The sequence below is a fragment of the Mus caroli genome, unplaced genomic scaffold (assembly GCF_978045245.1).
Source record: "Mus caroli unplaced genomic scaffold, Mus_caroli_1 scaffold_13, whole genome shotgun sequence".
NCBI lineage: Eukaryota > Metazoa > Chordata > Mammalia > Rodentia > Muridae > Mus > Mus caroli.
The window spans coordinates 53,155,198-53,177,339 of NW_028227268.1; the positions used below are offsets into that span (position 1 = coordinate 53,155,198).

At 50.1% G+C, this 22,142-nt stretch overlaps 1 protein-coding gene across 4 annotated transcripts; it reads right to left on the reverse strand.

The window, feature by feature from the left end:
* Positions 1 to 2,129: 2,129 nt before the first annotated feature.
* On the reverse strand, positions 2,130 to 17,977 carry Zbtb4 (zinc finger and BTB domain containing 4). 4 transcript variants are annotated; one of them, XM_029483518.2, is made up of 5 exons: positions 17,848 to 17,975; positions 8,861 to 8,939; positions 8,667 to 8,733; positions 7,216 to 8,243; positions 2,130 to 6,633 (listed from the first exon to the last, which is right to left on the reverse strand). In XM_029483518.2, exons 4-5 carry the CDS (start codon positions 8,232 to 8,234, stop codon positions 4,698 to 4,700), a joined length of 2,955 nt encoding a protein of 984 aa, XP_029339378.1. In that variant the 5' UTR covers positions 8,235 to 8,243; positions 8,667 to 8,733; positions 8,861 to 8,939; positions 17,848 to 17,975; the 3' UTR covers positions 2,130 to 4,697. The 4 variants fall into 4 exon arrangements, with proteins under 4 accessions (XP_029339378.1, XP_021032642.1, XP_029339380.1 ...); XM_021176983.2 differs by lacking the exon at positions 8,861 to 8,939 and having other exon boundaries at positions 17,848 to 17,977; XM_029483520.2 differs by lacking the exon at positions 8,861 to 8,939 and having other exon boundaries at positions 7,216 to 8,303; positions 17,848 to 17,977.
* Positions 17,978 to 22,142: the final 4,165 nt, after the last annotated feature.

A 22,142-nucleotide genomic window follows, 5' to 3' on the forward strand; every position in this document is an offset into this window, starting at 1 on the left:
TATAAATATCTCCTACAATTGCATGTATTAAAATTAAAATGTAGAAAATGATTAATCATTTTTTGTCTATTTTTAACTTTCTAAAATTTATTTTTTGCAATGATTACCACCTTTAGAGTGAAAAAGGTTATTTCTAAAAGCCAGCATTTGCAATAAACATTAAAAAAAAAAAAAAAAAAAGGAGTGGTGGTGAATGCCTGTAATCCCAGAACCTGGAAGACAGAGGCAGGAGGATTGCTATGAGTTCAAGGCCAACCTCTGCTACATATTGAGAGATCTCATTCAAACCAGGCATAGTGTCCCATACTTAGAATCCCAGCGTTGGAAGGCTGAGGCAGGATTGCTGTGGGTTTCACCCAGGCGAGGTTATAGACTGAGACCTTGTCTCACACACAACCTTATTCAAGTGCTAGCTCTGGCACACAAACCATTAAACTACTCACAATCTGTTGCTATATCTGTAAAATGGGGCATATAGTAGTATGTGCCCATAGAGCATCCCTAACAGTATATATCAGAGCTTTCAAACAGGTGCATTTTTCTTTTTTGGCTTGGGTTTGTTTTATTTTTTTGCCTATGTCCTTGGGCTGTACAGTATTTATTGGTTTGTTTTTAGAGTAGTTGGAATTGAACACAGAATTGCAAACAGTAGGCAAGTCGTCTACCTCTCTGAACTATTTAACAGACCTTATTTTTCCTTCATTTTTGATTTCATGTTTTTGTTACTGTTGTTTAAGACAGTCTTGATATAGTCCAGGCTGGTCTTGAACTCTCAGCAACCCTTTTGCCTTACCCTCTCAAATGCTGGGGTCACAGTTTTTCACCACTAGTGCAGCTTTAATTTTTGTTTTGTTTTGAGACAGGGTCTCATACAGTCCAGGTTGGCTGAACTCACTACAGAGCTAAGAACCACTTAAACTCCTGATCCATCTGCTTCTTTCGAGAACTGGGATTATAGACACATCTCACCAAGCCTGGTCTCTGTTTTAGAAACAGAGTCTTGGTAATTGTCCAACCTGGCCTTCAACTCGCTACGCTACACAGCCTCGAGACATGGTCTCACTCTGTAACCATGGCTAGCCTGGAGTTTGTTGTGTAGACCAGGTTGGCCTCAAACTCCACTTGCTTCTGCCTCATGAATGCTAGGATTAAAGATGTCTAAATTTAAATGTGGATTAAGGACTGGAGAGAGATGATTCCGAGGTTAGGAACATTGGCTGCTCTTCTTCAGGATTTGATTCCTATCACCCACATGTGCAACTCCAGCCCCCAGTGGATCAAATACCCTCTTTCTGACCTCCTCTGGCACCGTATACGTGTGGTACACAGACCTACATGCAAGCAAAACACTCAAAGGAAAAAAAGTAGTTGAAGTTTGGTACCTTTAAAGTTTGTGTATCTTACATACATTTGGATTTTTTGGCTTCTCTTGAAAACATTTAGAAAGCTATAGTGACAGGAGACCAGATGCGGCTGTTGACAGCAACTTGCCTGGGCTTATGAGTCGTCGAAACCCACTCTGGTCAGGATACTCAAACGAGACAAGATCTCATCTACCTGTGCAGCCTTACTCGTGCTCCCAGCTATCCCTCCATAAAGATACCCAGCAGGCAAGATGAAGCCAAGGAGACAGGAATGGAGGAAGGAGCTCTTGTGGCGATGACACAGTCTCTGCACCTGGCTTAAGGCAAAAGTTATTCTGGGACATAGAAATCTTCAACACAGCACGTTAAGGATGCGTCTAAAGGTGGGGGCGGGGGAGCACTGCATTTTTAAGAAAGGGGCTATGGAACTCTATGTGTAGCTGGAGATGACCCTGAACCTTCACCTCCCAAGCGCTTGTTTTAGAGGTGTGTGCCATCTTGTTGAGCTGAGAAACACATAAGCATTCTACTCAAGCCCTCTCTCTACTGACTGAGCTACATCCCCAGCTCCAGAGTTAGCATCTCTGTGTAGAGAGGTCAGATAGAAGTGAGCTGCAGCCTAGGGGCTAGACAACTACAGTGAAGCACCTGGAGTCAGGAGTAGGCTACAGGTCTCAGGATCCCTGCCAAGCAAAGACAACAAATGCCTGCCCCCTACCCCCAGCCACACAAATGATCGCATCTGGCATCCCGCTGTGAGCATAGTTCATTTGTCTTGTTGATTTATTGGCCTAGAGAATTGGAAACACACACAAATCTGGAGATAAATATTGGTCAGATTCTCTAAATCTGGGTCCTTGCTACGTATAGAGCTAGAGTCTGTAAAATTCTAAATCTTGCGTGCTGTGGCACAGAACCAGTGGCTTCCCACTTTCTCCCTTCTTCCCAGGTCACATGGGGAAAGAGGGCACAAACTGACAAGACTTGATCACCTTCAAATGACAAAATTGCGAAAAATGACAAAAATCCCAAACTTCCAACACCTGAAACTCATGATATTGAGACCTTCCATCTCAAATACATATTTTTAAGTTTCTGCTTTGCCACAACTATTTGTTGCTAAATTCTGGAAGCTATTCTCTTTACCCTTATTAAAAACAAAAACGACAACAACAAGAACAAAAAAAACCCACTTATAATCTCAATTCTTCCAAAAGGTCAGAATTTTGATCTATTCTGAAATTCAAATTCCCCAGACCATTTTTCACCCCTTCTCTCATGACTTCCTCAGAGGAGGGCAGTGAAGGGTAGGAGGGACCTCGGTCTGCCCCCTGCCTTCAGGCCTTCCTCCGTCTCTCTTGTGGTTCCGCTGTATATATAGATATATTTATATATATAATTTGTGTGTAGATATATATATATGTATTCTTTATTATGTATTTTTTGCAGTTTTTCTAAAGTGCCAGAAACAAGATTTATGGGAGTTTTTAGTGATTTTTTTCTTTTTCTTTTTTTTTTTTTCTCTCCATTTTTCCCTGTTTGAAACTTTTTCCAAACCCTTAAAAACTGGAACTTGGTACATTCAGTAGGAAATTCTTCACTCAGGCTGTAGCCAAGACCAAGAAAAGTGCAAAGAGACAGAGGAGGGGTGGAGTGACCCCCTCCGTGGTTAACATTCAGGAAGCCTGTCAAAAACCTCCCCCTTTCTATATACTTGGAGGCTAGGAGGGGGCAGGAGGATGCTCCTGGCCTTCCCAAACTCACCTCCCTCCAAAAGCCATGATCTTGCCCTCTCCACAGCAGGTCAGAGGGCAGCCATCTTGGCCCCAGAAAACAGTAGCTGAGAGAAAGACTGTCATTTGGTTAAAACAGTCTTTCTCCTTTTGAAGTCATACTCCTCTAACTCCCACATCAAATTTGCTTGCCCAAACTGGCTCTCCCTTTGTGAGCTGGTTCTTTCTTTGTGGGGGAGGGGAGGTGGGTATATTGGAAATATCCATCTAATCACACATCAGGGAGGCCCCATTTTCAAAGGGAATTAAGAACAAACATTTTTCTATAGTCCCTACTAGAAGGAAACATAGGTCCCCTGACCAGGGTTAACTAGTGCAAATTAGGGATTAGGGACTATTTAAAATCCCTGCACCCCATTCCTAGGCTGGGATCTTTGGGTGTGGGGGACTGAGTCAAAGATGGGGTATAAGGTGCTATTTTGGAGGCAAAGTTGGTGGGGATACCCCAAAGCCCACCAGAAGAGAAAGATGGTTCCTTCAAAACCATCTGGAGTGATAGGTGAGGACAGTGACATCAGAGAAGAAGGGATACAGGTAAAGATGGAGGTGATGTTCAAATCCTGGGCTGACCCACAGATCAAACCCCATCCATTTATCTGGCTATTTGGTCTAATCTAGGAGAAGCCCTAGTAAGGGGTTGTCAGGGAGAAAGTAGAGTCTCTTCTCCATTCTCTATGGAGTGCTTCATCCCTGGTGCTCAAAGTTAGGTTAGCCCCAAAGAAGCCACATATAAAGGCCAGAAGAGCTATGATCTATTCACCTCTTTTGGAAGAGTCTGGGGTCACTGGACGTGGGAGTAAAGGTAGGGCCCACGATTTCCCTGCCCTGTATTGAAAAAGTGCTTAGCCACAGGACACCTCCCACCTCCTTTTGACCTGAAATGGGTTAGGCCATCTCCAAGTCTAGGAGCACAGGAAGGAATATGGAAGATCCAAAGGCATGGAAGCCGAGGAAGGCATGGCATCTTAATATGAAAGAAACAAGGACAGAGAAACCCACCCTTGGGAAGAACGGAATCCAAAAGCCATGCTTCCAGGCTGGTGGGTCAGATATCACAATGGTCTGGTCCAGGCCTTGGGCCACAAAGGATGGAATGTGCTAGGAAGCCTCTGGGGAAGAAGGGCTTAGAGACAGCGTCAGAATGAGCAGGCATCGTTGGGTGAGAGATGGTTCCCCCTAGGCTTACAGATCAGGGGAGCAGGTTAGACATTCAGAGCTGGTGGGGGCTGTAAGTAGAGACTCAGATAAGTATATTGCTCAGTTGCCCCAAGGGCTGGACGAGGGATGGGAGTTGGCTCTTCCCCTCACAGAGGCCATTCCCTGGAGAAGACTGAGAGAGGAACCACCAAAACTCCCTTCTCAGGGAATGGGGAAACTACAATCACACAAAGCTGCCTGACTCCTGAGCTCCAGGGGCCCCCAAATCCCTGCACAAGAGTGTGATGGGGCTCCCAAAGGGCAGGGAGCCAGGGAGCTGAGAGTGGGGGGAGGGGACTCGGGGAGGGTGGCATCTGGTGAGAGGGGGACCTGGCCTTGGTGCTCACCCCACATCCCCCTTCTGGGTTCTCTCTACCCCTGTCATTCCCCCTATTTCCTTAGGGGAAACTGGCAGAGGGAGAGGGAGAGGGGGAGGGGGAGTGGGTGGCGCCGCTTGAGGATTCACTGCGTAGCCAAAGACCCCTGGTAGGAAGGGAAGGGCCCCACCACCCTTTTCGTCAGGTAGGACCATGTTGAGAGCAACTGGGAGAGCAGCCAAGTTGCTGAAGTTGTAAGGGTAGGCAGCAAGGAGCTGGGGGCCGTAGACAAGTGGGTAGGGCTCAGGGTAGAAGGTGACTTTGGCAGTCCCCATCCCCTCCATCCGGTCTCCCTCCGAAGCTCCCAAGGAACCCTCATTCCCAGGTTTTCCTTTGCCGGCACCGGGCTCCCGGCTGCCTCCTATCAGGGCCAGGGGAAATTCCTGCACAGGCGGGTATACATAGCTGCCCCCACCTGCTGCTGGAGGCTCCTCACCCCCAGAGATGACCGGGTCCTGGAGTGAGGCAGATTCAGAAGCTTCAGCCGCGGCAGCGCTACCACCGCCTGCCTCCCCACTGGAAGAGGACACTTGCATCTCCTGAGGGGCCTCCTCCTTGACGTCAGTGGGCCTGGTGCCAATGCTGCCTTTGGAATAGGCAATGACAGGTGTCGGAGTGCCCCCGGGCCGTTCCACAGCATGCCTTTGCCCATGTCGGTTCAGGGCAGCTGCCGTCTTGCACACCTTGGCACAGTGGGGACAAGTGAAGCGGGTGGAAGACCTCCTCCCAGTCCTGGAGGTGTGGGAGCCTCCACTATGGGATTCCTGGTGCTTTCTCAGCTTCCTCACAGTGGCAAAGGCCTGGGCACAATCCCCACAACGGTGCCTACGCTCACCACGTCCTCGTCCTCCTGGGCCCTCCACTGATGGGGTCTCCTCCCAGCCCCTTCGTTCCAGCTTTTGCCTCCAGCGTGGTGGTCTTCGTCCTCGGGGCAGTCCACTGACCCCGCTGGCCCCGCCGGCAGTAGCTCCAGCCTTGCGCTTAGGCTTGTATGAATAGTATGGTCTCCAAAGCTGATCTTCCCCTCCAGCCTTCGATTCCTCTTGTTCCTCCTGGTCCTCCTCCTCCTCTTCCTCCTCCTCTTCCTCGCTCTCCTCTACTTCCTCTCCACTCAGCTCTCCGGGATGCAGGTCAGTTTCTGAGATGCGGCGCTTGACAATGGCCTCTTCCCCAATTCGCACAGTGATCTGACACAGTGGAGGTGGAGCCTGAAGCTGAGAAGAGCCTCGGCCAGTCCCTGTGGGGGAACCCCCACTCCCACTCAACCCACCCACAGGTTTGGCTGTGTAAGTCAGAGTCCTCCCAGCCCGCAGATTCCGGCCCTTGGCCTCCTCTGTGGCTGTGGCTGGCCCTGCAGCTGTGGCTGGGCTGACGGCGGTGGAGGCTGGGCTGGTAGGTGTTGCTGTAGGCTCAGGGGGAGGAGGTGGGTACTCTCGTTTCTTGGGGGGTCTTGGGGGAGTCGTATAAGTGATGACTGAGGCAGCTTGGGACCCTCCTGTGCCGGCTGGTCCGCCCCCGGCTGCACCACTACTACTGCTCCCATGGACAATGACAGAGGGAGCCGGATGAGCAAAGGTGATGACAGAGGGGGGAGGACCAGGTTCTGGGGCGGGTGGGGGTAAGGGTTGGGGGCTGGCTGGCATTGCCGCGGGGGCCGGTGTGTGGAGGCTTGGAGAAAGAGGGGCCTCGGGGGCTCCCTGACTGTAGGTCTTGTAGGGCCGCTTGGCTGCCCGCATAGGGAGCAGGCGGTACAGCTTGAGGGTATTAAGCTTGGGTTTGTAGCCTCCATTGGGTGTCTTCTCACTGGCTAGGAGGCCAGGGCTAATGCCATGGAAGGCTCGCTGGTGGGTCTTCAGGTTATAATAGGTGACAAAGGTGTCCCAGCAGAAGATGCACTGGTACCTGGGCCAGGACAGCAGGGAATAGGGCAGGAACAGAGCCACTTGAGTTAAGGGCCCTGAAGGCAGGGCCTCATCTTGCCCTGTCATCTGCAGCCCTCAGACCTGTAACTGCCCAGCAACCTGTCCATCCTCCCTTCCTGCTGCTTTGCTGCACCCTGCCAGCCACTGCAGCAGGACCAGACTAAGCTCAGCACCCTGGCTCCTTCCAGCTTCCACTCTCAGCCTCAGCTGTTCTGTTGTGAAATGGGACTAGTCACATAGTTTAGCCCCCGAAATGCCTTCTGTGGTGCAAAGAACAGAATGGACAGGCTAAGGAAATACCAGGTGTTGTTCTGTGTGCTCGGAACCCCAGTGGGCGGGCCTGGACTCCCACAGTTCTCTCCTGGGAGGGGCAGATTTCTCTTTCCTTCCTAGCTTTTCCCACAGCACCAAGCCTGGATGGACAGGCAAGATGCTGGCATCCAGGAACTGGGGCTGAAAGGAGGCATGGAAGCAGGACAGGACAAGAGCAGATCCTGGTGTGGACAAGCCGGCTTTCTAGCCCCCTTGGCCCATCCCTCCCTTGTCACCTCAGGTCACTCACCTGCGCTCCCCAGTGTGCCACACCTCGTGCTTGGTGCGGTACTCAGCCAGGGCAAACACCTTCTCACAGTAGCGGCAGGGGTACTTCCTCCGCCACGAGTGTACATTGCTGTGCCGCTTCAGGCTGGACAGGGTCACGTAGGAACGCTCACAGGCTGCACACACATAGAGCACGTGGCCGCCCACAACCTTCACCACATGCTCAGGGCCATCTCTGAAGCCCACTGGTTGTGGCAAGGCAGAGGCATCCACTCCTGCAGGACCCCCAGGGCCAGAGACCCCAGGTCCCAGCCCTGCAGACCCCCGAGTGTTGGACCCTCGTCGACACTGAGCCTCGTGGGTCTGTAGTCGCTTGGGATGGATGAAGCTTTTTCCACATCGAGGGCAAGGAAAGGGCCGTCGGGGCTGGGAGTCAGGAGTCAGGGCCTCAGCTTTGTCACCCACCCACTCTCCATCTGTTCTAGGTCCTGCCCCCAAACCATCCTCAGTAGGATCTGAGGTGACCATGGAAGCTGGGGCAGGTGGTAGCCAAGTATCACCTCCTTCCCCCAGGCCCTGTAGACGGGAGATACCCAGCCTCCGGCCCAGAGCTCCAATTTCTGCCACAGCTGCCCCATCCCCGCCACCACCAGGGAGTGCAAGCCGGGCACTATAGATGAAGTTGAGGACATCGGAGAAGGCAGCTGCTGGGACCCCGGGCAGCTCTAGCACCCGGGGAGGAGATGAAGAGTGAGGAGAGGCTGGAGGGGGAGAGGAGGACGAAGAGGAGGCAGCTGTGGTGGTTGCGGGGCTGGGGGCTGAGCCGCCAGTAACTGGTGGGAGGGGCAATGGGGCTGAGGCTAGTAGGGCTTCTCTGAAGAAGGGACTAGAGGCGGCCAGGACACTGCGGTGAGCAGGGAACTTGGTGTCTCCAGCTATGAGGGTGACGTCACAGAAGAGGCCACGGAGCCGCTGCTCATTGAGCTGACGCAGGACAGCTGGGGCATGGGATGGGTCCGTCACCTCTGCAGGGGGTGGCATGATGCCAGCCTAAACATAGGGAAAAGAGGCCAGGGAGAGTCTCAGAGGCTGGGCCGGTGTCAGGAATCTCTGAGAGCAGGGAGATAAATGAGGGATGGCAGTTAGAGGCTGCTGGACAGAATCTGGTGAAAGGCTGAATAATTCGGGCCACAGAAGGCACGGGTTAATACTAGACTGCTCAGAATCGAACCAGTGTCCAAGACCAGCACATGTCTAACATCTGGGTCAGCAGAGTCCAGGGATACCTCAGGCCACAGCAAAGGGCAAGTGGTCATGACCTCCAGATTCCCAGTAAGCAGTAGAAGGGGGGAGCTCTCCACACCCAACCACTGGCGGGGGGAGGAGGACTGAACAAAATGGCTGCTGCCTTGGCTGCCTTCCCGCCTGGGGTCTACTTTCTCCCTGGCTGTAGTCTTCCCTGCACTCTCTCACCTGAGAGCATAGCCAACATGGAGAAGCGTCGTGGCTCAGCAAGTCCCTCCAGCCTGGCCTTTTCCTTCTGCAGAGAAACGGAAACTGTGTCAGAAATCAAGAGGAGAGGGGAGAGTGTCCTCACAAGGAAAAGATTCGGGGTGTGGGCCAACAGTCAAAGACACCTTGGCTGCTCTACAAACCCTGATCCTTACCAGCAGCCTGTCAGGCTATGTGGCCAAATCCAATCAGACCAGGAAGGCCACAAGATTATCACTAGGCTTGCTCAGTCAGCTACGGGAAGTACAACAAGATGATTTGCATAGCCCCAATTCGCCTCGGAATAGCACAGCAGCACATTTCAATCCCACAGGTTCAGGACAGCCTCAGCCTGCAGTCCGCTCTTTAATCCCTGTGGCCCAGACCTGGGACTCAAAGAAATCAAAGATTTGCATGTTTTGTTGTTGTTGTTTTAAATCTCAGTCGGCTTATTTACATACCAAAATAGAACTCCGCCCTCCCCATAGGACTAACCTGATTAGATTTTTGCATTAGGAGAGTGCTTCCACATCTACACCACAGACCCAGAAACCTTAGCCTGGGACATATGTTGGGGGGTGTTAGGAGCTGGCCAGTGGCATGCATACATGCCTATTTGCTCTAGTCTCTTGAGGACCCTGGGAAGGTGAGCAGACCTAGAGTGAGGGGCTTTGGGTCCAACTCTTTGTTCTGAGACCTTTGGCTTCTGGATTTTGTCTTTAAAGCCGGGACCGGGGGCACATGTAACCCACCATACCTCTTGCTGAGAGGTTCATCCAAATGGAACAGTAGGCAACCAAAGAGTAAGCTATGACAGTCACAAGTGAGCAATTCACAGCTGGGCTGGCCACTGCAGTCTCAGGTTCCCTTTTTCATTTGAGGATCCGAGTTCCAGAGTCATTCTGGTCCCTTATCCAAAGTCTGGCAGAGATTGCGTGGGTCCTTCTTATCTACCCTCAGTGTACCCACAAAGCTCTGGCTCCTTCCACAGGCCGAGGGCCACACAATCACCAGTGTCCCACATCCAAAGCTTCTCATCTAATCTCCCAAATGCTCCTTCCCCAGTGATCACCATATAGACTAAAGACTATACCTCACTTCATGGCTCTGATACCTCTTCTGGGCAGGAGGAAAAAATGGTGGTAAACAGGGCAATAGTTGTAACCAAAGTTGTGACCACCATGCCAGGCGCAGAGCAAGAGCCCAAGGGTTGCCCCATTTGTTACTGCATTGTGGTACAGCAAGAGTCCTGGGGACAGATATTTTCCTCACCTGTTGTCTGGAGTCATTGTCTCTTACTCCCTCCTATCTATCTATCTATCTATCTATCTATCTATCTATCTATCTATCTATCTTAAATGTACATTGGTGTTCGTTCTACTTGCATGTATATCTGGGTAATGGTGTCAGATCCCCTGGAAGTGGAATTACAGACAGTTGTAAGCTGGGAACTGAAGCCAGGTTCTCTGGAAGAGCAGCCAGTGTTCTTAACCACTGAGCTGTCTGTCTCTCCAGCCCCTCTTACTCCCTTTTATGATGGCCTCAGCACTGCATTTGTGTCATTTCATCTTTTCCCTCACCACTTAGTGTGATTCTCTTCTTTAAGATGATAAAAATTCAGGCATACTAGGTAGCTAGCTTAAGCCTGGGATCTGACCCTACAAAGTTTGGGTTCCAAGTCTCCAGTGACTTCAGTACACCATGACAGAGGATGCTAACAGCCCCCACTGTTAGCCTACATAGAACTTTGTATAATTAGGGGAGCTCCTTCCTCTAGGAAGCCATGTGAAGATAAGCAGAGTCAGTTTGATTCCAGTCCCCATTCGCCCCTGGAGCCAGGACTGCCCAGCCCGCACCACATGTTACAAGACAGGCGCCTACAGATATGCACCTGCGTGTGGACTACCACTGTATGGGGCAAGGCCTGTTAGTGCTTCTTAGAACTGCAGAGACCCAAAGATGGCCTGGCTCTTAACAATCACCCAGAATCATGATCACTACAAGTGTTGGAGCTGCCATTTATTGCCAGGCAAAGCATAGCAAAATATATTACACACACCATCTCCTTTTAACACTCAGAATGGCCACCGATAAGGAGCTAAGCACTGAGAGCTCATCTTCAGGTCCAGGGAACGCACTGCTGCGGCGACCTGACCCTGGCACTGCTGCTAGTCCCCTACGGTTTAGACCAGTTCAACTGCCCCAGGACAGGACAGTGCCCTAAAATGAGTTATGGGCGATGACGTCACCAGCTATGTGATCCTGGAGAGGTTACTTAACCTTCACCTTAGTTTTCTTGACTGTGTGGTGGCTGTGAGCAACAGCTCCCACTGGGCAGGGTGGCTGTAAAGATAAAATGAGCTAATAACCCAACCAACTAGGGATCAACAATATTCCAAAACACCGGTCCTGCACTGAACACACACAGACTTTATTCTCTGGCCATTGTTCTCTGCACAACACACGAGAAGAACTATTTGAACAGGTGTGGTGGACATGCATGTCCCAGCACTGAGGAGGGGAGGCAGAAGGGTCACTTATGTTCAATGTCACCCTGATCTTCATACCAAGTATCAGGCCAGCAGACCCAAACGGGAGAACCCTGAATGGAACCAAACAAATAAAATACAAGTTTCCAAAAACAATTTATATAGAATTTAAGGATTTAAACATTTTAAGTAGAGACAACAAGGTAGACAGCAGGACGCAATTTAAATGCAGATACTTTGACACGCTGTTTACTTATTTTGAGACAGGGTCTCTTGTAGCCCAGACCTGAACTGATCAAGAGCGGTCTTGAACTCCTTCCTGATCCTAACACCTCCACCTCCTCAGTGTTGGGAGGGTAGGAGCACATCACCAGACATGACTTACTAGTATAGTATACTTATAGCAGCATAGAATTTTGAGATTTATATATACCCATGGGGCATTCTGGAACCAACTTCTCATAGATACTAAGGGATGACTGTGCCTAGTCTTGAAATTTCGCCCTGGAAAATGGTAAGGAAAGTGATGAAGAATCAAAAAAGGCAGAATTTGGGCTGCCAGATGAATTTGGTAGAGAGAGAGGGTTCAGCAGTTAAGAGCACTGGTCACTCTCTCTTTGAGAGGATCCAGGTTCTATTTACAGCACCCAATGGCAGCTCACAACTGTCCCAGAGGAATCTCATGTCTTCTGACCTCCATTGGCAGCAGATGGTATGTGGCACATAAACATGCATGCAGGCAAGATACTCACACACATTAAACAGACAAATAAACAAACAAACATTTGAAAGGATGAGTTTGGTGGTTCTGTGAATTTTAAAGTTCTTCTTTGTCCATGCTGTTTCTCTTGCAAAGGGTCTTAGCTACTTTGTGAGTTCTTCTTTTTCCCACCCTCTATCCCTCCCCAACCCCAGCTCCCTTCTCACCCCCTGTCACTAGATAGGAGAGAAAGAAGACAGAGGAGCCGGGCATGGTGGCACATGCCTTTAATCCTAGCACTTGGGAGGCAGAGGCAGGCAGATTTCTGAGTTCGAGGCCAGCCTGATCTACAAAGTGAGTTCCAGGACAGCCAAGGCTACACAGAGAAACCCTGTCTCAAAAAACAAAAACAAAACAAACAACAAACAAAAAAAGAAGACAGAGGGAAGAGAGAAAGATAAACATCTCTGAATCTAATTTCTTCCTTCTTGTTTCTTCTTTGAGCACAACTACTAACAAACCGTAACCCTCCACCCCACTGAAGGACCAACAACCACCACCCCACCTATCAGAGCTCTAGCATTTATAGACCCTCCGAAAAGTTCCCAGAATTCCAAACATCACACAACTGCAGAAACTATCTGCAGCTGGCAAAACCACACCTCTGCTAGAGCATGAGGCAAATCATAGTCAGCTGCTGCAAAGCATCCTCATATCCCCACATCTGGGGTTAAAACGAAAACATTCTTATAATATTTCTATGGGTTTTTTTTAATTTGTTTGCTTTTTAAATGTTTAAAATTTTACTTACATTGTTGCTCCACCGCTATGTATATCTGTGCCAGGGAATCATATTCCCGGCAACTGGAATGACAGACGGCAATTGTGAGTTGTCATGTGGGTGCTGGGATTTGAATCCCGGGTCCATTTGGAAGAAAAGCCAGTGCTCTTAATTGCTGAGGCATTTCTCCAGCCCCACTCCTATGTTTTGTGTGTGTGTGTGTGTGTGTGTGTGTGTGTGACTGAGGATTGAACCCAGGGCCTCTGGTGTGCTAAGGAAGCTGTATTCCTGACTTACATTTCCAGCTAGTTTTCTACTCCTGACTGCCTGAATGACCTCAGAGGTACCATGGAGCTGAGGCTCTGTGCACATATTCCAGAATGCTTCACCTCTTCATGATGCTGTTCTCCAAATGCGGAGAATGGAATGTTCTTTCCTCTAGATCGCTTAAGGCCCTGTAGTTCTACCTTCTGTACGCTCTGACCTGTCACCTGGCTCAGGGCTCTTCCCTAGCCCCTTCCCACTTTCGGAAACTTCATAGCTCTCTATGTTTTTTATTTCCCTTCGTGTCACTTATAAACACACTGCTCATTTATCTCTAGAGTATGGGCTTCAAGGAGGGACAAGGTAGGGTGGGTGTGTCGTTTGCTCAAATATCTTGCATAGTGCATAATGCGGGGTGAAAAACTTTAGAGGCTGAAGGTCCAGAACACTTGTCTAGCATGGCCTTGGATCCCAGCCTAGAATGAAGGAAGATGTAAGAAGCACAGGATTTCGGTAAATTACAGAATCTGTGTTGGTGGCACAAGCCTTTAATACCAGCACTCTGGGGGTTGGGTGCAGAAGATCGTGAATTTGAAGTTAGTTTGGACAATATGAGACTTTTCTAGAACAAACAGAAAAAACTATTCTTCCTGGAGCCTCTACTATAAAGAAAGAAGCCATCTTCAGAGCTGAGGATGTGGACCGTATCTCGATTTAAGGACACTCAGTCTACCTGGCTCCTACCTAGAGGCTTAATACAATTGTCTCATTTAACTAGACCCCCACAGCTGCACACAACAGGCCACAGTAGCTTTTTATATTCTCGAGATTTTACAGAAAAGGAATAAATCTTACTGAAGGTAAGAGACATTATAAGTAACAGCCAGAATTTTAATCCAGGCTTGGATGACCCCAGATGCCGAGCCTTTCCCTCTGCCACACTGCTGGAACCTGCCCCGAGGAGCCTATAGCAGGCCAGCTGGTTACATAAATCACCACACAAATTTTCACGTGCTAAGTGTTAACTGTGTCACATCTGACTCCACCCTTTCCCTTGTTCCTAAATCCAGCAGTCACCAAGTCTGTCTAAAGCTGCCTGGAAATGGCCTGCCAGCCTTCTCAAGCCCCTTTGTGCTGCCAAACTAGTCCAAGCCCTCGTTAACACTCACACGGATCAAGGCGATGGACAAGCTATCTCTTTGCCTGTAGGTTTATCTCTTCCAACCTCCGTTCTTCCACCGAGAGTCCTCAGCACTAACTGCAGTTTAAAGGGACTCCTGGGTTGAAAATGGTCTTTAGAAGGTGGGTCTGGTAGCTCATGCCTGTAATCCCAGCACTCAGAAGGCTGGAGCAGGAGGAATGCGGAGAGTTCAAAGTCACCCAGGCCTACATATTGAGACCCTGTCTTAAAAACACAAAAGCTAGGGTGGGTAAGATAGCTGAAAGGATAAAGGTATTGGCCACACAGGCCTGGGAACCTGAATCCCCAGGATCCACACAGTAGAAGGGGAGAAGCAACCCTTGCAAGCTCTCCTCTGACTCCACACGGACACAGTGGCGTGTGCTTACATACATATACATATCATTCAAACAAGTCAGCTCTCAGTAACAGTACTTGAGTTCAAATCCCCAGCACCCACATATAAAGCTGGGGCATGGCTCTGAACTTGTCACCCCACGACTGGAGGGCAAAGACAGGTTGAGGGCTCACTGGCTGGTCATTCTAGTCAAAACAGCAAATTCTAGGTTAATGTCAGACCCTTTCCCAAGTCAGCCAATAAGGCCAAAAGCAATAAAAGATAAGCAATGTCTTGCTCTGGCCTCCACATGTGCAGTTGACACTTATAGTATCGCCATATTCAAGTGCAACACACACACACACACTTAATGACCTTTCCTTGGCCCAACATCTCTACAAACTGTTAGGACTGATCTTAAATGTTCCTCCTCCTTTGCCTTCTATCACCCATGGGATAGGATAAAGACAATCCCCCACTTCTGACTGTTCAGTGTCCCAAAGCCAGCACCCGTAAGGCAAAGCCACAGATGCTCAGGTTCTCACACCCTGGGCTAGGACTCTAGAGAGCACTGCCTATGAGTCCTGGTCCTCAAAAACTAGATTGGTGAAGGGGCAGGAGAGAGAGCCCAGCAGTTAAGAGCACTTGTTCTTGAGAAGACCCAGGTTCAATTCCCAGCATCCATATGGTGGCTCAAAGCCATCCATCTATAAGTCCAGCTGCAGAGGCTCCAATAACATCTTCTGACCTCCGCAGATACATGTGGTGCACAGACATACACGCGGGCAAAATAGTCATATACATGATTAAATCTTTAAAAATAAAAATTAAAAAAAAAAGTCCTGCTGAGCCAGGTATGATAGTTTAAGCCTGTAATCCCAGTATTCAGGAAGTTGAGGCAAGACACTTGGGAAAAACTAGAGGCTAGTCTTGGCTACAGAGTGTGACCCTGTCTCCAAAAAAAAAAAAAAAAAAGGTGATGTTCTTAAAAAAAAAAAAAAAAGGTGGTGTATGCACACTGAATGCTCCAGGAAAGCAAAGGGCTGCACAGAAGTCCGAGCACAGAACCTAGACCCTGAGCACCTCTCACAACCGAGTGACTTGGGGCAAAAGCTTTAACGGCTGGGTTTCAGCTGCTTTGCCTGAAAGAGTGAGGTCCTCAGAGGCCAGAGTCAGGACGGCTGAGTGGTGGGACACAGAAGCCTGGGAGCAGAGGCTGTAGAGTTACTGCAAGCCAACTGTTTACGACTACTGTTACCAGTGAAACTGGGAGCTGGGGAGTCTCTGCAGCAGGGCTGACAGAGGCTGGTACTGCATAGTCTCTACTTTGTTGCTATATATCAGGTCTACTATGTTCCATATGCTGTTTTAAGTTCCGTAGGCAGGTTGTTAGCTCCATCTCACAGACGTGGACTAGGGCACTCAGAGAATGTTCCACTGAGGAAGTTGGGGAGGCACCAGAACACTTCAGTTCCAGTGTAAGTCTTGCTTGCACCTGTCCTCCGGGCCTCATAACCAGACAGCCTCCATCACCCATTCCAGAGGATACAGCTATAAAGCCTTCGCACTCCTATTTGTGTACACACAGGCTAGATGACATGCACAGTGGGGCACACAAAGAACAGCGGAGTGAGCGTGCATGTGCATCTCCCACATGCACTACAGGGCCCAGGCCCCAAAGGTGAGGGAAACCTGTTCCAAAGAATCTGCTTAGTGAGCAAATCCTGTCCAAAGCTCGCTCTCCCACTGTCCCGGGAGTAGGGCTTCATGTGCGTCAGAGATACCGGAAGGGGGGTGGGGGAGAGGGCAAAGCAGGAGGAGACTGAAAACTCTGTGATCCCTTTTTCCATTTTAGTGACAAAAGTCACACCCAGCCTTTACATAAACATGACCAAGGAGCCGCTCTGTCTAAGCTCACTTCCCTTATGGGCGCCAGGACTTTTCCTCCCTATGGCCCTAATGTGCTGGGCAAACACAGAGACCCTGCAAAAGGAGAGCGGTGCCACCCAACAGCACCCATTCCTGCCCCTTTCGCCTGCCTAGTGTTTATCTCCCAACTTTCCCATAACATCTTCTGGCAGCCCTACACCCGTCACTTAAGCACACAGAAGGTAGACACGCACACCAAGCCTTCCACTGGTCTCCTGGGTCTAAGGCCCACATTGCCCTTGTCACGCCACCTCCTCCTAAGTGTTTTCTGAGCAGCTTGCCTCCCGGCCCAACAGCCCAGACAGGCTCCCACAAACAACGTCACCAAAGAATCCCGTGGAGAGTGTTGCAAACACGCAACCTTTCCCGTGCTTGGCTACCCAGGATCCCATAAACACATCTTGCATGTCCCACGCAGAACCCCTCACCTCACATGCTCCTGAGGATTATTAGGTCTGAGTTCCAGACATGCAGCCCCCGTGAAACTCGTACATCACAGACACACAAATCCATCCGCCTTTCTGTCCTCTACACAACTGGACCACACCTCATCAGGACGACAGAAATGGAACTCAGGCATGATACCTTCTGATTCAAATGTCCACAACTGACTGCATTCTTCAAATGGGTACGCACACCCCGCATTCTGGTGTCCACCATAACACACACACCATGCTAGCTATGCAGAAAACAAACATTCATAAACATTCATATGTACAACACAAGACATACGTGAAGGAAAACACACGCTGACAAAAACTATATACAAATCCTCGGACAGCACACTTAAGGTATCTGTCACCTAAAGCCACAGAGTCAAAGCTTGTAATTCTGTACCAATAAGTACCCTTCCTGGCTTTCTGTCTCTATGTATCAGGGAGGGCCCTCGCAGACCCCTCGGTGCCAGACTGGGAAACGGTGTTGCCCAGGAGGAGCAGTTTACCTTGCCCCACAGTACCGCAGGAGGCACAATCCCCAGGACTCACTGCAACAACCCTGCCCCGACGGCGCGGCGGTTCCGGGCCCCTGCTCGCACTGCGCACCCTGCACACCCCAACTCTGGGGCGCTCAGAGGGCCACCCCTCCCCCTCTCTGCCTGGCTCCTACGCCATCGCCCTCTCAGCAGCTTGCAGCGCTTGCCCAGGATCACACCCGCCCCAACCCAACCCCCAACCTGCCCCACAGAGGGAGGGGGCATTGGGCTGCAGAATTTAACCCTTCATAGGTGGAGTGATTGCGACCCTCTTCACGGCCCCAGGAGACCGAGTCCCCCAGTCGCGGCTCGCTGGACGCCATACCAGGGCGCCCTTAAGTTGCTCCCCAGCGCCGTGCACGTCCGGGGGCGGGGCTTATTAGAGACCCCTGCGCCCCTTGATCAACCTGGAAGGGGAGCGGTCGCGGGGCGCGGCTCCGGCCCCTGCGGCGCCGGGCAGCGGAGAGGGGGCATCTTCCCTAGCCCTGCCCGGTTCGCCCCGGGGCCCACCTGACTGCGATGGCGCCGCGTCCGCCAGGCCCGGCTCATCACCGTGGCCACCCCCGGCCGCTTGGGTTTCGCTCTCCTCCAGCTCCGGCTCCGGCTCCGGCCCCGGCCCCCCCCAGCGCCCGGCCCCGGCCCAGCCCCACCGCCGCCGCCGCCGCCGCTGACATCATCGGCTCCCCCCCCGCCCCGGTCCTCCCCCCCCACCCCACCCCCGGAAACAGTCTCCCCCCCCGCCCCCCCCCAGAGCCGCCGCTGCTGCCGAGAGGAAGCCAGCAAAGCGCAGACGACACCGACTCTGGACTCTGAAGTCTGATGGCCAAGGCCCGGTGGATCCCTCACAGGGAAAAGACTCCGGGCTTCCGGCAGGGTGCACACCTTACGGAGCGGGCAGTGACTGGAATGCTTTGACCTAGACCACTCACTCCCTGGGAAGGGACTCACCCCCACGCCCGCCCTTCCCTCTGCACACCCTTCACTCAGGGGTCACATCGCCTAGAGCACGCTGCGTGGGCACAGTTGTTCACCACAGACACGCACACCACACACACGTTCTCCGGGGCCGCAAACTTACAACACGGCAGATTCACATTTGGTCCTGGTGGAACCTATAGATCCAAAGTGAGCACCCTCAGGAATACCTCGGGATTATCACCAGACCCACTGGCAAGAAAGACCTCAGCTCCGCAGAACAGATGATCATTAGTGCAGATAAGCACAAAGCTTGGAACTTTGTGTCACCAGTGGAAAGATTCGCTTCTGTGTCCTTGCATATAAATGCAGAGGCCTTGGTGTGGCCTTCCCGGCACAACACTAACCACACGCCAGGTGGAAGCATGAGGAATGTGACATACATTAAAAATAAATAAATAAATAAAAATAAAAATTCCTGGAACCTCCATGGGACAATGCTATAGACGGCTCCCTAGTTGCAAAACTAATGACTCTGAAGAGGCCCGGCGTGATGATGCTGTGGAGCCAGAGGCAGGTGGATTTAAGGACTTGGAAGCCAACCTGATCTAAACAGCAAGTTCCAGTCAGCCAGGGCTACAGAGTGATATCCCTGCTTGAAAAAACGAACACCCCACCCCCACCCCCCATTCCCCAAAAACCCCACTTCAGGAGAAAGAGGAGCAGGCTGTCCCTGAAGAGCATGAAGGTTCAAGCCTGTAACGCCTGCGCTAGGGCAGCAAAGGCGGAAGCTCTGCAAGCGCAAGTCCATGCTGGCCCACTAGCGAGTTCCAAGCCACTCGGCCTAGACAAACCGTACAGCAACAAAACCACTCCCACACTCTTTTTTTGTTTTGTTTCGGTTTTTTGGTTTTTTTGAGACAGGGTTTCTCTGTGTAGCCCTGGCTGTCCTGGAACTCACTTTGTAGACCAGGCTGGCCTCAAACTCAGAAATCTGCCTGCCTCTGCCTCCCAAGTGCTAGGATTAAAGGCATGCGCCACCACTGCCCGGCCACTTCCACACTCTTTCAAACATCTACTTCCGGTACCTATAACCCCAAGCACTTTGGGAGATAGTGGCATGAGGACCAAGATTTCAAGGCCAGATTCCACAGGCCTTTTGAGATCAACCAGGGCAATACTTGGCATAAAGCAAAAATCAAAACAAACCACCAAAGCCGGACGTGGTGGCGCACGCCTTTAATCCCAGCACTCGGGAGGCAGAGGCAGGCGGATTTCTGAGTTCGAGGCCAGCCTGGTCTACAAAGTGAGCTCCAGGACAGCCAGAGCTATAAAGAGAAACCCTGTCTCAAAAAAACCAAAAAAAAAAAAAAAAAAAAAAAACAAAAAAAACAAAAAAAAACAAACCACCAACCCCCACAAGTTGGTCAGTGAGAGAACTGCTCTTGCAGAAGAGCCAAGAGTTCCATTCCCTCCACATACAAATAAGGCCATTCACAACCACCTGGAACTCCAGCTCCAGGGGACCTGATACCTCTGGCCTCTGCAGGCATCAGCATCCACACAGATACATATGCATAACTAAAAATAAAATAAATTTGGGGGCTGGAGAGATGGTTGAGTTTGCACACTTGCATGAACATAGCCATGTACACTCTTCTCTTCCATTTTTTTTTTTTTCTCACTCTGTAACCCTGGCTGGCCTGGAACTCACAATATAGATCAGGTTGGCTCAGAACTCACAGGAATCCACTTCTGCCTCCCAAATGTTGGGGTTTACGGTGTAACTCACCACACCTGCCCACATACCAATTTTTTTAAAAAAGAAACTGGGGCTATAAAGATGGCTCAGTGCGAATGCCTTTAATCCCAGCACTCGGGAGGCAAAGGCAGGTGGATTTCTGAGTTCGAGGCCAGCCTGGTCTACAGAGTGAGTTCCAGGACAGCCAGGACTACACAGAGAAACCCTGTCTCGAAAAACCAAAAAAAAAGATGGCTCAGTGGTTCAGAGTACTGTTGCTTTTTCAGATTCAACTCTCAGAACCCATGTGACGGTGCTTTACAAACACCTGTAACTCATTCCAGGGGAGTTAACACCTTCTTCTGACCTCCAAGGGCACAAGGCATATGTAAATGGTACACAAATATGCAGGTAGGCAAAACACCCACCCACACAAAATTAAATTTAAAAATAAGAATAAACAAACCGGGGCTGGCGAGATGGCTCAGTGGGTAAGAGCACTGACTGCTCTTCCAAAGGTCCTGAGTTCAAATCCCAGCAACCACATGGTGGCTCACAACCACCTGTAATGAGCTCTGACGCCCTCCTCTGGTGTGCCAGGAGACAGCAACAGTGGACTTAAGTATGATAATTCAATCTCTGGGCCAGAGTAAGCAGGGAATGAGCAAGCAGAGTTGACTGGAGTGAGAGGGGCCGCCCAGAGCGAGCACAGGTCCTAAAAATTCAATTCCCAACAACCACATGAAGGCTTACAACCATCTGTACAGCTACAGTGTACTCACATACATAAAATAAATAAATCTTAAAAAAAAAAAAGAGGCCAGGCAGTGGTGGCACACGCCTTTAATCCCAGCACTTGGGAGGCAGAGGCAGGCAGATTTCTGAGTTTGAGGCCAACCAGGTTTACAGAGTGAGTTCCAGGACAGCAAGGGCTATACAAAGAAACTCTGTCTCAAAACAATAACAACAACAAGCAAACAAACAAGAAAGAATAAACAAACAGAAAAGACAGCTCACTTGGTAAAGGCCTGTCACATAAGCATGAAGACCTGGGTTTGAGCCCCAGAACTCATGTTAAAAAAAGAAAAAAATTCTAGCAGGCGCTGGGAAGATATGTGTAAAGTGGCACATAAAGTGATTCCTAAGCCCCACATAAGGCCAGACTTTTGTAATCACTGTATTTGTAATCCTAGCACTCCCACAATGATGAGATGGAAGACAGAGATGGGAAAATCCCAGAAGCTCTCAGACCAGTTACTCTGAGTTTACAGAAGCACAGAGCAAAAGACTCTGTCTCAGATAGGGTGGAGGGGAGGACTGCCAGCTTCTCCACAGGCTTTCTGTGTCCCACACGTGTATGGCATACACACATTCTCCACAAAGGAAAGAAAGAAAGAAAGAAAGAAGAGAGAGAGAGAAAGAAAGAAAGAAAGAAAGAAAGAAAGAAAGAAAGAAGAGAGAGAGAAAGAAAGAGAGAAAGAAAGAAAGGAGAGAGAGAAAGAAAGAGAGAAAGAAAGAGAGAAAGAAAGAAAGAAAGGAGAGAGAGAAAGAAAGGAAAAAAGAAAGAGAGAGAGAAAGAAAGGAAAAAAGAAAGAGAGAGAGAGAGAGAGAGAGAGAAGAGAAAGGGAGGAAGAGAGAGGGAGAAGAAAGAAGAAAGAAAGAAAAGCCAAGGAGGGAGGTTGTATGCTTGTAATCACAAAGTAGAGGACACAGAGGCAGGTGGATCCCTGGGTTCTCTGACCAGCCATCTAACCTACTGAGCAACTTTTAGCCACTAAAGATCCTGTCTAAAAAATGAAAATATATCTGGGCAGTGGTGGCACAGGCCTTTAATCCCAGCACTTGGGAGGCAGAAGCAGGCAGATCTCTGTGTTCGGAGCCAGCCTGGTCTACAGAGTGAGTTCCAGGACAGCCAGGGCTACACAGAGAAACCCTGTCTCGAAAAAACAAAAAGAAAAGAAAAGAAAAGAAAAGAAAAGAAAAGAAAAGAAAAGAAAAGAAAAGGGCTGGTGAGATGGCTCAGTGGGTAAGAGTACCCGACTGCTCTTCCAAAGGTCCGGAAATTCAAATCCCAGCAACCACATGGTGGCTCACAACCATCCGTAACGAGATCTGACGCCCTCTTCTGGTGTGTCTGAAGACAGCTACA